The sequence below is a fragment of the Equus przewalskii genome, chromosome 15 (assembly GCF_037783145.1).
Source record: "Equus przewalskii isolate Varuska chromosome 15, EquPr2, whole genome shotgun sequence".
NCBI classification, from domain to species: domain Eukaryota; kingdom Metazoa; phylum Chordata; class Mammalia; order Perissodactyla; family Equidae; genus Equus; species Equus przewalskii.
In genome coordinates, this window is record NC_091845.1 from 68,269,656 (window position 1) to 68,282,811 (window position 13,156).

General features: G+C 42.4%; 1 protein-coding gene across 1 annotated transcript in view; it reads left to right on the forward strand.

Moving 5' to 3' along the window:
- COL6A6 (collagen type VI alpha 6 chain) overlaps positions 1 to 13,156 on the forward strand; it is a 142,476-nt gene that overhangs the window by 42,182 nt on the left and 87,138 nt on the right. Inside the window, exons 5-8 of the mRNA XM_070577739.1 lie at positions 1,021 to 1,581; positions 2,647 to 3,204; positions 5,448 to 6,023; positions 8,867 to 9,436. Of these exons, the coding sequence (XP_070433840.1) occupies positions 1,021 to 1,581; positions 2,647 to 3,204; positions 5,448 to 6,023; positions 8,867 to 9,436 (2,265 nt within the window). The remainder of the gene's footprint in view (positions 1 to 1,020; positions 1,582 to 2,646; positions 3,205 to 5,447; positions 6,024 to 8,866; positions 9,437 to 13,156) is intronic.

Below are 13,156 nucleotides of genomic sequence, written 5' to 3' on the forward strand. Positions count from 1 at the left end.
GATGTGTGTTGGGAGAATAAGTTTCTAGTTTTTTACGTTAGCTTGAGCATATGAAGTGTAGGTTGAAGGAGAATAAAAGCCATTGAGGTGTTGGATGAGGAGAAGGGATTTCCCTTTTTATTTCCTCTTTCGTGCAGCTTTAATTGGATTCTACGATACTTATAAATACCCCAGAATACCATCCTTTGTTATTTTTCTCCCTTCACTTCTTTCTTTCTTTCCTTTGCCTCTCATGTTCGCCTGCTTTTTCCTTTCTTTCTTTTTGTACTTTTCTCTCCTTTCTCTTCTCCCATCATCTTCAAATTCCGATTTAGAGAATAAATAGGAAGCATGATTTGGATTGAGGACCAAGTAATTAATTTGTTGTGTAGTACCATCTAGTATCTGAGTTTAGAGAGACAGAGAGCAATGTGTTTTATATATTTCATATACACACGTGTATGCTATTGAATATTTTATGTATGTGTATACATAGACATATATACATTCTTCAACAAATATTTACACCATGTTTACTATAAAAGTATCATTGTCCTACACAAATGAGGCTACTGACAATACCTCTAGTTTTGTTAATTGACCAGGAGTGGATGAGGAGTAAATAATTTGTTCAAAATTTCAGGAAAGAGAACTCATATATCCACAAGCCCAGTTAAACACCTTCTCTATTTCACAACACACCACTTGACCTTGTGCTGAGCAGTTTATTCACTAATGAGAGAAGTGACTTGTAAAAAGCATCTTCAAGTTTTCTTTCTTAGCCTTTTATTGTATTCAGATCTACCCTGACTCACAGCAGAGAATGATCCAAATAGTCTTAAACTGTCAGAAGCAATTCATTTGGCCCAACTGATGCGAAGATTTCCTCATTTTAAACTGGCAGACCATGTCTTTTAAGCCTGGAAGCTGTTTCCTATTTTTCTGTCTGAAGAGGCTCGTCTTTTTTATTCTTTCTATCTGCTTCCATTTCTTCTTCACATTTGCCCCAGTGCCACACTCAACTTTTTGTTTCCATTTTAGGTTGTGTAGACACTGAAGAAGCCGACATCTACCTGCTCATCGATGGCTCCGGGAGCACCCAGGCCACAGACTTCCACGAAATGAAGACCTTCCTGTCGGAGCTCGTAGGGATGTTCAACATCGCTCCCCAGAAGGTGCGATTTGGGGCCGTTCAGTACGCCGACAGCTGGGACTTGGAATTTGAGATCAATAAATACTCTAACAAGCACGATTTGGGAAAGGCCATTGAGAACATCAGGCAGATGGGAGGGAATACAAACACTGGAGCGGCCTTGAACTTCACACTGGGGCTGTTGCAAAAAGCAAAGAAGGAGCGCGGAAACAAAGTGCCATGTCATCTTGTTGTCCTGACGAATGGTGTGTCCAAGGATAGCATTGTGGAGCCCGCGAACAGACTGAGAGAAGAGCTCATCCACGTTTACGCCATCGGAGTCAGGGAGGCCAACCAGACACAACTGCGAGAAATCGCAGGCGAGGAAAAGAGGATGTACTATGTGCATGACTTTGACGCTTTGAAAGACATAAGAAACCAAGTGGTGCAAGAAATCTGTGCTCAAGAAGGTAGGAGAAATGGTGGCTTTACCTTTTCACTTCAGCGGACAAATTGCCTTCCTGCAATATTTGATACTGCTGGTTTAGAGAAACAAGATAAATTTCCAAGTTGAGATTTGTGAACCTGTGTAACTATGTTTGTTCTCCAGAACAAAACTAAGGGCCGATTATAGCATTGCTCTAGTTAATATGTGAAGATAATATTAAAGATATTTGGAGGCACTCTCCCAAATAAGTATTAATTAGCTTCCTCCCACAAATCCCCACTAGGATAGATATGTGATTAGACACTGCATGTGTAATACAGTCAACAATTTCAGATTACAAGGAGTGCTTCAGGTTTACTTAAATTACTTTTTTAGGGGCCAGCCCCATCGCTGAGTGGTTAAGTTCATGCACTCTGCTTCAGCAGCCCAGGGTTTCTCCAGTTCGGATCTTGGGCACAGACATGGTACCACTCATCAAGCCATGTTGAAGCGGCGTCCCACATACCACAAACAGAGGGACCTACAACTGGAATATACAACTATGTAGTGGGGGGCTTTGGGAAGAAGAAGAAAAAAAAAACGATCGGCAACTGTTGTTAGCTCAGGTGCCAATCTTTAAATTACCTTTTTGTAAAACTTTTATGATATCTTGTAGAGCTAGATCAGTAGTATTCAACCAGGGATGATGTTGCCCCCTCAGGGGACACTTGGCAATGTCTAGAGACATTTTTGGTTGTTATAACTGGGGAAGTACTACTGGCATCTAACGGGTAGAAGTGAGGGATGCTGCTAAACATCCTATAGTATCCTACAGTGCATGGACTGCCCTCCACAATGAAAGTTATCTCGTCCAAAATGTCAGTAGTGCCGAGGTCGAGAAACCCTGAGTTATATATTAAAGCAAATTACTAAATAACAGATAGAATAGTCTCACTTTCTTTGTCTTCAATGCTTTATTTACCTGCTAACAATCCTTACCAAGCACACACTTAACTTCAGTATAGAATTATTCGTGTTTTGAATTTTCCTGTCCACTCGTTTTTACACAAAGCCAACTTGAATAAACATCTCACTTTCTCCCATGCAGCCTGCAAAGAGATGAAAGCTGACATCATGTTTCTGGTGGACAGTTCTGGCAGTATAGGTCCTGAAAACTTCAGCAAAATGAAAATATTTATGAAAAATCTGGTGAGCAAATCTCAGATTGGGGCAGATCGGGTGCAAATCGGTGTAGTCCAGTTCAGTCACGTCAATAAGGAAGAGTTTCAGCTCAACAGATACATGTCCCAAAGTGAAATTTCAGACGCGATAGACCGAATGGCTCACATTGGAGAAACCACGTTGACTGGTCATGCCCTGACCTTTGTGTCTCAGTACTTCAGCCCTGCCAAGGGGGCCCGGCCAAACGTCAGGAAGTTTCTCATCCTCATCACAGATGGTGAAGCTCAGGACATAGTCAAGGACCCAGCAGTAGCACTTCGGCAAGAAGGCATAATCATCTATTCTGTGGGGGTGTTTGGCTCCAACGTCACCCAGCTGGAGGAGATCAGCGGGAGGCCGGAGATGGTTTTTTATGTTGAGAATTTTGACATTCTACAGCACATTGAAGATGATCTTGTTTTTGGAATATGCAGCCCCCGTGAAGGTAGGCATGGGCATATCCACTAAGGAGACTATCCAAACACCACATGTCCATGTTAATCATTATTTCTTGAATTAAGTAGACTACTATTTGAATATTGTAAACATTTTGTTTAATTGAAATGTTTATCCTAGTGGCTTTTGAACTGAATACAAAATGCAACTTTCTTCCACAGAAGGTTGAATTAGACAGTAAGGAACAATTTTGACCCACCAAGATTCTTTCCCTTTTGTAGATAAAGAGTACTAGGGTGATGAATCTTCTATTTAAGAAAAGTAGTATCATACCAAGTCTTAGGTCTGGTTCCCGAGAAACAGAAGCTGAGTCAGGGGTTCTTGTGGAAGTCATTTATTGAGGAGGTGTTTCCAGAAGGGGGAAAGGAAGGCAGGACAGGGCATGGGTAGGAGCTAGGCGAGGATGTGGTCTCAGCTGGAGTCTAGCTTCAGCCAAATCCCAGGGGGAACTCTAGAGCATGAAGTACATCAGAGTTGGTTCCTCCTTGAGGCCAGGGGCCCAGCCTCATATAACCTGAGTCCCTGGGCTCCATGTGGGCTGCTGAGGCAGGCAGTAGAGGGGCATAACCTCCTGGGCAAGGTGGCCCCCCTTTGACCTAACATTCAACATATGCTTATTTTACAATTTTTAAAAATCCAGTACTTAAATAAAATGAGATAATGTTTGTAGAAACACTTTAATATTTATTAAATCCTATAAAGGAGGAATATAGTATGGGAACTTGAGTAATGGATGCTTCCAAGGAAGTAATAACATAGTCGCCATTCTCCTCCCATGAAACTGCAGAATAATGGAAGTGATAAAACGAAAGTTCAGCAAATACAAGGAACTGATTTATACTGTGATTCACGGGCCTTGGTGACAGAGGCATTCAGAAGAATCTCTGTGGATTTTAGATGGATCTAAAGGAGATGGATCTTAACGGAGTTTCGAGGAAAGAGAGGAACATGTCCTGCTATTCAAAGAACAGTTCTGTTCAACTCCCACTAGAAAGCTTCATGCTTGTGGTCTGTGTTTTGTGGAAAGAGGTGTCATCTGGATTGTATTTCCTGGTGATTCCACCCAGAACAAATCCGAATTCTTTCAAGGGTGCCAACACTAGCAATCTGGCCCCCGGGCCCGTGGGTCATCCAAGCAGGCTCCCCAGGGCAGAGAGAGGTAGTTTGTTTTTTTGTGGAACCAGCCTTTAGAGGATTTGGGAATTGAGAATTGGGTTTGTAACTTCCATACGCATGGCCTCTAGTTAGTGAGGTGAGTACATTTTCAATAACCCTGCCACACAGTAAGCAAGTAGCTGGCGCAAGAAGGAAATGTGGTAAGCTCTTGGAGGGGGTACTTTCTCACAATTCCGTTCCTCCAGAATGGGTGAGTTAACATTTAAAACATACCTTTCTAAGGCCTGTAGAGAGATTGTGCTATATAAGGACTAAACTATTAACCATCTTACAATTCCATTTCTCCTGAATGAATGAGTTCGAATTTGGAAGTCTGCACCTTTAGATAAAGTATGCTACACACACACGGATTAAGTAGTAATTGGGTCTTTCCTGCTTTACTTTTCCATGGCACTGACCCAAAGTTTTAAAAGTTAACAGGAACGTCATGCTAGGACGACTTAGTTGGGCCAAGTGTGAAATGGGTTTATTTCTATAATGAGGCCCAATAATGAAAATAGATAATGTTTCGAGAAAGTCAGAAAGGGAGAAAATGTAACCTTGAAAAGTCAGCCATCATATAACCATGAGAAAAATATACAGTGTTGCCAAATTCATTTCATTTGGTCATTTCCCCAAGGTTTATCTTAAGAGTAACACCGCGTGATCCCTGTGGCTTGGAAAAAGTCGACAAATTTGTATAAATGAAAGCACATGTTGAAGGAACCAGCTAGGCAGGAAAATTTCCACAGAATTGTGATTTTTTTTTAGTCCAGAAGCATTTGAAATGGTTATTCCTCATGATCCTGTGATTGTTGCCTCCCCCTTCCTGCTGCCTACAATAGGCTTCACTTCACATCTGCATTATCCTATAAGCTCACCTAATTGAGGATTATTACATACTGGCAGCACAAATGTATGTGCATTGTGTCTGTTATCCAGGGAACAGACATTCTAATATACAGCTTGACCTCATGGAGAGGAGACACCAGTAATTAAAAAACAGGTCGGGGAGGGGTGTCTCCCATGATGTCCAAAGCTAACCTCATATGGTTTTTCTTTCTCCCCGTCTTTTAGAATGCAAGCGGATTGAAGTTTTAGACGTTGTATTTGTGATTGACAGCTCTGGAAGCATTGACTATGATGAATATAATATCATGAAGGACTTTATGACTGACTTGGTGAAAAAAGCCGATGTTGGCAAGAATCAGGTCCGGTTTGGGGCTCTGAAGTATGCTGATGACCCAGAAGTGCTATTCTATCTGGATACCCTTGGCACAAAGTGGGAGGTGATTTCCGTGCTCCAGAATGACCAGCCCATGGGGGGCAACACTTATACCGCTGAGGCACTAGCCTTCTCAGACCACATGTTCACCGAAGCCCGGGGCAGCCGCCTGCAGAGGGGCGTCCCCCAAGTCCTCATTGTGATCACTGATGGGGAATCGCATGATGCAGACAAGCTCAATGCCACAGCCAAGGCCTTGCGGGACAAAGGCATTCTTGTCCTGGCCGTGGGAATTGCTGGTGCCAATCCCGTGGAGCTGCTGGCCATGGCAGGATCGAGTGACAAGTACTTCTTCGTGGAGACTTTTGGAGGCCTAAAGGGGATATTTTCAGATGTGTCAGCTAGTGTGTGTAACTCTTCAAAAGTAGGTAAGATTTGTCAATTAAGTTTTTCTTAATTATCAGCACAGGTCCAAATGAGGGAGAAACCAAAGCAATAGCCTTCGGAAGCAAGTTCTCCAGAGAGGAGAGAAGAAGCGCTAATTGTTTCATAGAGCTTCCATGTTATAGAACCGCAGGGTTGGAAAGACCTCAAGGACATTTCATTTGGCCTCCTCCCCAAAGGGGAATACCTTCTACAACATGCCAACTCACTTCTGCCTAAACTCTTCTAGTGATGGGGAATTCACCATTTTTGTACAGTCTTTATTGAAACACAGATTTGTTTGCATGTCATTTCCTCCCACTGGTTCTTCTTCCTGCTCTTTACACAAATCAAATTTCGTCTCTTCCTCAGACCGAGCAATCATTGCCTGAAGTCTTCTCTCCTCCAGGCTAGAAGCCCCCAGTTCCTTCACCTATTTCTTTTATGGCACAAGCTTATTTAAAACATGGAGCCCAATATTAATCACTGTGTTCCAGCCTCAGATGTTTCCAGAGCAGAGGACAGTGAGATCTAGTTTGGCCTGGTTGCTGTATTTCTATTTCAGCAGCTGGAGATTGCATTGCCACATTTATTTGTGTGTGTATGTACATATGTATTCATCCATTCATTCAGGTGCCATTTTACGCCTTTGTTTCAAAGGGAGATTGTGATCAATGAAAATTCCTTAGTATTTTTATTAAGATGTGTTTTACTAAAAATAGTAAGCATTTTTATTACATGAATTGCTGTTCATCTAGGATTCCAACATCTTGGTGCAGTTCCTTTTAAAAGTTATTTAACTTTTCTGGTTTTCATATATGCCTTGCCTCCTTAGAATGCAGCTACATATTATCTTTTTCTTTCACAAAACTAACAAAATTTGTCTAGGTCTTACTGAAAACTGGGACAAATCTCTTACCTTTGGTTGGCCAATGCCTGAAATTCTATCTGGCCTTTTCAAGTCCACTGTAGAAGGTGACATTGAGTTTTTATATTGAAAGTTCTCCCTTGAATAGAAAAACAGTACTTTATTTCCTTTATTTGAATCTGAAACAAATGAATTTAATGAGTTAACCAATTCCTGAAGGACCTATTTACCATATTTCTTTTTATTTCTTCCTTGCTCATCTTGACCACAGGAATCTCATATACTTTAATGTTTTCTGATGCTAAAATGAGAATTAATTAAGTTGGGTCAGTGGTGAAATCTGTGGGGAATTCAAGGAAACGATAATGGTTACCAGAAGGCTAAGGAACACACATGAGCATGTGCCAAGCATAACTCATTCATTGGCAATGGTCTTTCATATTTTTGTTTTGTATTTGCTGTGTTAATACAGGAGAAGCATGTCTAAACTGTACTGCATTGTTTGTCAAAAATATTTTTCTCAAGTAGATACTTTTGCCTGTATACACCAGAAAGGAGGCTGATAAAGAGAAAAACTGACTAAATATAGGCCAGAAGGCATGATTTTAAAACCTCAGTTTGCCTTAATAAACCAGAAAAGTGCTTACTGGCTCAACTGGCCAGAGGTGGCCAAGTCAATGATACAGACCATCTGTCTCTTTATTTGAATCCCTAAATGGATGTATGTTATTTTGTTTTTTCTTGCTATGCTACTACTATCACTAGGCTTTCTGGAAGGGTTAAGGCTAGATTGCAGGTGAGAACAAGTTTTCTGTAGCACCACCCCCAATTCTCTGGCATCTCGGAGAAGAAAATGGTGTGGAAATGATGTGGGGTCGGTGAGCCGAGGAGTCGAAAGAAAGATTTCTTGGACTGTCAAGATCTGGCAGTAGTGCTCTTTTATTTAGAGAATAGAATAGCATGGGGACAGGGCCCATGGGCAGGCAGGGCCGCTGCTGCTGCCCCCACTGGCATGGGGACAGGACCCATGGGCAGGCAGAGCTGGTGCGTAGGGACAGGACCCACGGGCAGTCAGAGCTCCTGCTGCTGCCCCGAGTTGAGGGTTAGGGCTAAATTTAAGGCATAGGTATGTGAGTCATCTCTTTACGAAGTCAAAGGAAAGAACATGAAAAAAAGTTAAAATGGTATCAGTGCAGGTGGGGTCTGGTCATTGGGTGATCCCATGACTTTTAGACAAGAATCAAATCCGATTAAGTAAAGGTTAGAAAGGTTAGACGCCACCACCCTAAACCAGTTACATGAGATTGCCAGACAGCAACCAACTTTAAGTTCTTGCCTTCCCCATTAAGAGTTTCTAGGGATAAGGTCATCTCTCCTCTTCTTCCTGGTACAGAGAGGGAGGCACGTTTTACAGGTAGAGATTTACCTTACAAATGTAAATGTGTCCCAACAAGGGCAAGTTCCATTCCCCAGAGCCTCCTTCCCTGTCCCAGCCCATCAAAAGCAATCAGCCCAAAACAATCCTGATGCCAAAGAGACATATCCCGGGGTGGCCAATTTCAGGTCCCTACAAGGTCATACCCCCTTCCTTCACGAACGCAAATGTCTCAAAAGAGCAAGCAAAATTCCAGTCCTCGGAGCCTGCTTCTTGTCTGCAGTTTTAAAAGTAACCAGCCTAAAAATCCTCATCATAAACCATTTTAAAATTAAGCAGCCTAAAAATCCTCATCAAGACCAAATGGAAAAGCCAAGAGAAACATAAAAGGCTGTGTGACCTCGTTCATGCCTAGTGCTGCCTTTATGAACTCATTGTTTTTATTTCCTCTTCAATCAATGTGACCACAGGGTGGCAAAAGATAAGAAACTACCTTCAGAAATATCACTTCTGTATAGCTGCAAACGTTTAATTAACTCTTGCTCGGTTAAAGAAGGAATAATGATCTGATTTTTTGTTGTTCTTCCCTTTCCTCTTCTTTGTAGATTGTGAAATTGGACAGATAGATCTTGTCTTCCTCATGGATGGTTCAAATAGCATTCATCCAGATGACTTCAAGAAGATGAAGGCATTCTTGGCATCCGTTGTTCAAGACTTTGATGTCACTGTCAACAGAGTGCGTATAGGAGCGGCCCAATTTAGCCATAACTATCAGCCAGAGTTTCCACTGGGAACTTTCATAGGCGAAGAGGAGATATCACTTCAGATTGAAAAGATCCAGCAGATCTTTGGATATACCCACATCGGCGCTGCGCTCCGGCGGGTGGGGCATTACTTCCGACCAGACATGGGCAGCCGGATAAATGCAGGTACCCCACAGGTGTTACTGGTTCTCACAGATGGCCAGTCCCAAGATGAGGTGGCTCAGGCCGCTGAGGACCTGAGACGCAAAGGGATCAACATTTACTCCGTGGGCATCGGGGATGTGGATGACCAGCAGCTCGTTCAGATCACTGGGACGGCAGATAAAAAACTGACGGTTCATGACTTCGATGAACTGAGAAAGGTCAAGAAGAGGATAGTTCGCAACATCTGTACCACGGGGGGAGAGAGCAGTAAGTATTTCATGTGCCCTTCAGCTGCCATTTTACACTTTTGTTTCAAAGGGAGATTGCGGTCTATTAAAATTCCTTAGTATTCTCATTAAGATGCGTTTTTACTAAAAATGCTAAGTATTTTTATGAGATGAATTGCTGTTAATCCAGGATTCCAACATCTATCTTTCCCTGTCTTATTGACATTTTCTTCAAGCTCTGTTTACATCCCCTGGGGCTGGTGAAGAATTTAGATTTATGCCTCTGGCTTTCAGCTTGAACTTTTCACAGTTATCAAGTAATTTTTGTGACTTAGGGATTGAGAAACAGGACATCTGAGAGCTTATCTCTCTTTTCTCCCTGTCTCCTGGGAGCGCATGCCCCCTTTGTGAATGGAAATGCCTCGAGTTGAGAAGGTGTGTGAAAAAGGCCACTGTTTACAATCAGGTTGGGTTCAGAGGTTAGAGAACATGCCTCAAAGAAATAAACTATTTGCCAATTTTGGTTGCCTGGCAATGGGCCTGTCTAGTGCTGCATATTGGTACGTAAGGAACATCCCTGGAGGTTTATATCTCTATTATGAAACTTTACTGCAGAAATTAGTAAATGGCTTCTTACAAATTAGCACCTTTTGACATTTTTCCAGCAGGTGGAAGGGAAGGTCTTGAAGGAGGGATAACTTTTTGTATTTTTATAAAGGTGCCTGACAGCTTGGCTGTGGTTCTGTATAACTATCCACAGTAATCGTTAACCCTGTATTTCCACCAGGGAGAGGCAAGCTGCTTGGTTACTAAGAGGCAGCTCTGGAGCCAGGCAACCTGGCTACAAAGCCTCGCTCGGTGGCCATTTTTTCTTGGACAAGTTGCTTAACTTTTCTAAGTTTAATTTCCTCTTCTGTAAAATGTGAATGATAGCAGCACCTAGTTCAAAAGATCATTGTGAGGATTAAATGAGAAAATGGGTATTTAAACTTTCCTTTGAATAAGCATGACACCTGGCATGTAATTATAAAGTCACTTCATTTTCGTCTTCCACTGAACCATTAAATTTATTCATGGGGGCCGGCTATCCCCTTGCCCTTAGCCACCTTCAGGAAATAAGTGAACTTTTTTTTGGTGATTAATGTGTCCATCCAATGTAACTATTAAAACTTCAAACCTCATTCAGTGTTACTCTGCTTTCCCAGCCTGCCACAGGCTGCTCACCTGCCACAGAGAAGAGGCCACACGTGGTTGGCGTTTTACTCATTGTTTCCCACTTCTCACTTCTACTCTCTCCTCCCAGGCCCTGCCCCCTTCTTGCTAACGATGATTTCTGGCCTCTCCAGAATCGGCTGGGGAAGGGAAAAGAGCTAAAGAGGTACAGGAAAGTTCTTACTTGATGGTGCTTGTCAGGAATTGATTTTCTCTGACGATAGCCCATGTCTAAAGCTGGGTCCATTCATGGGTCCTTCAAAGGCTTCCCCTGCTTCCTCCCACCGTCTCCACCCGCCCAAAGCACATTTGTTGGGGGATCTCTCAACCATTGTTCCCTTGAGAAAGGTAAGTATGTCCTCAATTCCAGATGTCCCCTTATGCCTTCTGCAGCCTCTGGACATCTGGTGTTGCCTCCAGCTTTATTCTGCCGTCTCTTTGCCCTTCCAGGTAACCTTCTTGGACAGGAGATCAGAAGAACCCACAACAGCTCTTTCTTATGAGTGGCCATATCAGCCCCATGGGAAACAATAACATGTCAATTGCCCCAATAAACAGTGGAAGTTATGGCCCCCCAGTGTGGCCACCTCTCCTTTGCAGAGAGTACAGCTTGCCATCCTGTGTCTTATTCCTTAGAATTCCTAGGCTTGGGTCATCTCCAAGTCATCTCTTTAAAGCTCTTCTTGCCTGGCTTAAAGAGGAAATTGCCACCTCTCCTTGTATGTGTGTGTATGTGTGCACATGGTGGGAGAGCTCACAGCACATAAACCATTCTCTCCAAAATGCTCTTCTAAACTCTGGGCTCAAACCTGTTATAAGACCCGATGTGCAGGCTGAAGTTTAAGAATCCTATAATTGATTGGGGACTACTGTCTTTATAAATCCCGCTTCAGGATCTCCTCATGTTTTGGAATGTGTCCGGTGAGCTCAGCCAAAGCTTCCACATTAATTTCCTATGTCACATGAAATACCCATTTCCAATTATTAGGGAAAAATTATTTTGGAACCATCTAGTCTCTGCTTGAGAGAGCGAAAGAAAACCACGTGGAAAGTGAAAACCAGGAGTATGCACTCCAAGTAGGGAGTGAGTTATCTTTAAAGGAAAGAGCCATGAATGTAAAAATAAATAAGTAAATCAGGAAAGTACGCTGTAGTGAGGTAAACTCGAAGTCGTTACTGCAGCAAGCAAGAATGTGAGGCCTTTGTAGCCAAGCCATGGGCTGAGGACAGATGAGGCTGGAATGAACACTGATAAACCTTCAAAGGCCTGTGCAGATATATTAGAGGATGCAAGTTCTTCTTAAACTCTGAACCCCCAAGTCAAAGAAATCAGACAATAGCTTGGTGGGGTTCAAAGAAAACCAGACTTAGAGCCTGAACATCAAGCTTTGTTTCTTATTAAAATATACATCACTTTGGAGAAGTCACTATCCTTTCTTCGTTTTCCCATTTGTAAAGTTGCGTCATCTCTGAGTTTCTCTGATTCTACATTATGACTCAACATGTGTGAAAGGAAGGTCAGCTGTGTGGAGATACGAAGGAAGTGACTAAGAATACTTCTTGAGCATCTATGAAGGGTCGAGCCTGGTACTCTAAGCATTTTAAATGTGTTATCTCATTAAATTCTTCCCAAATCCTGTGTGGTTTGTATTTTTATTCCCATTTATAAATGAGGAAACTGGGGCTCAAAAGAATATTGATAACCTGGCCCAGAGGATACAGGAAGTGACAGAATCTTGAAACCAAAGTCTGTCTGACTCCAACCCATTTATTGGTTAAATCATGCTGCCTATTTTAGGATGCCTATTTAGCATGTCTAGGTTATCTGATGCTGATGTTATAAAGAGCTAGTGTCTAAGTGTTGTGCTTCATGAATTAATAGCTGGGACTTAGTAAGAAATCATGGGTTTGTATCTTGACATTGTTCCCGCGGCTGCTGCTCCCTGTGGAAACCACTTGCTGCTAAGCTAGCACTGCCCACGTCACAAGCTGGTGGCAGAACTAGTAACCTATCACACTGGCTACCCAGGAAGTGGTCAAATAAGGTAGTTCAGCGTATGGACTCCAGACAAGCTTGGGTCTGAATCTCCAATGTGAGATCCACAGTAATAAGGGTGAGACCTCAGGCCAGTTGCTCTAAGACACAGTGTCTCTTCTGCAAAATGAATATTAGAAGAGTTTCTCCTTATTCTGTTTCCTGAAGACATGTGAGCTAATGAATGGACAGTGTGCAGTAAACGTTCAATGAGTATTAGTTCCCATCATAGAGTGTTGCAGAGGGCACCTTGAGGCATCTTATAGATGCAAATGTATGCAGTGATGGGATCAGTTCACAGGAGGACAATTTACCAAGTTCTTTGGCTTAGGAACTTAAATATTTTAACAACGTTTCAGAGCTATGTTCAACTTTAATGTGTCCACATACACCAAATTCCTCTAAGTAACTAAACTGCAAAGTCTTTCTTACCTCATTTATGCTTGTTTTCCTGGTTTTTCTTTGAGCCTGGCTACTCCGAGCACCCAGAGGAGACTTCAGGCAGTTTTCAGG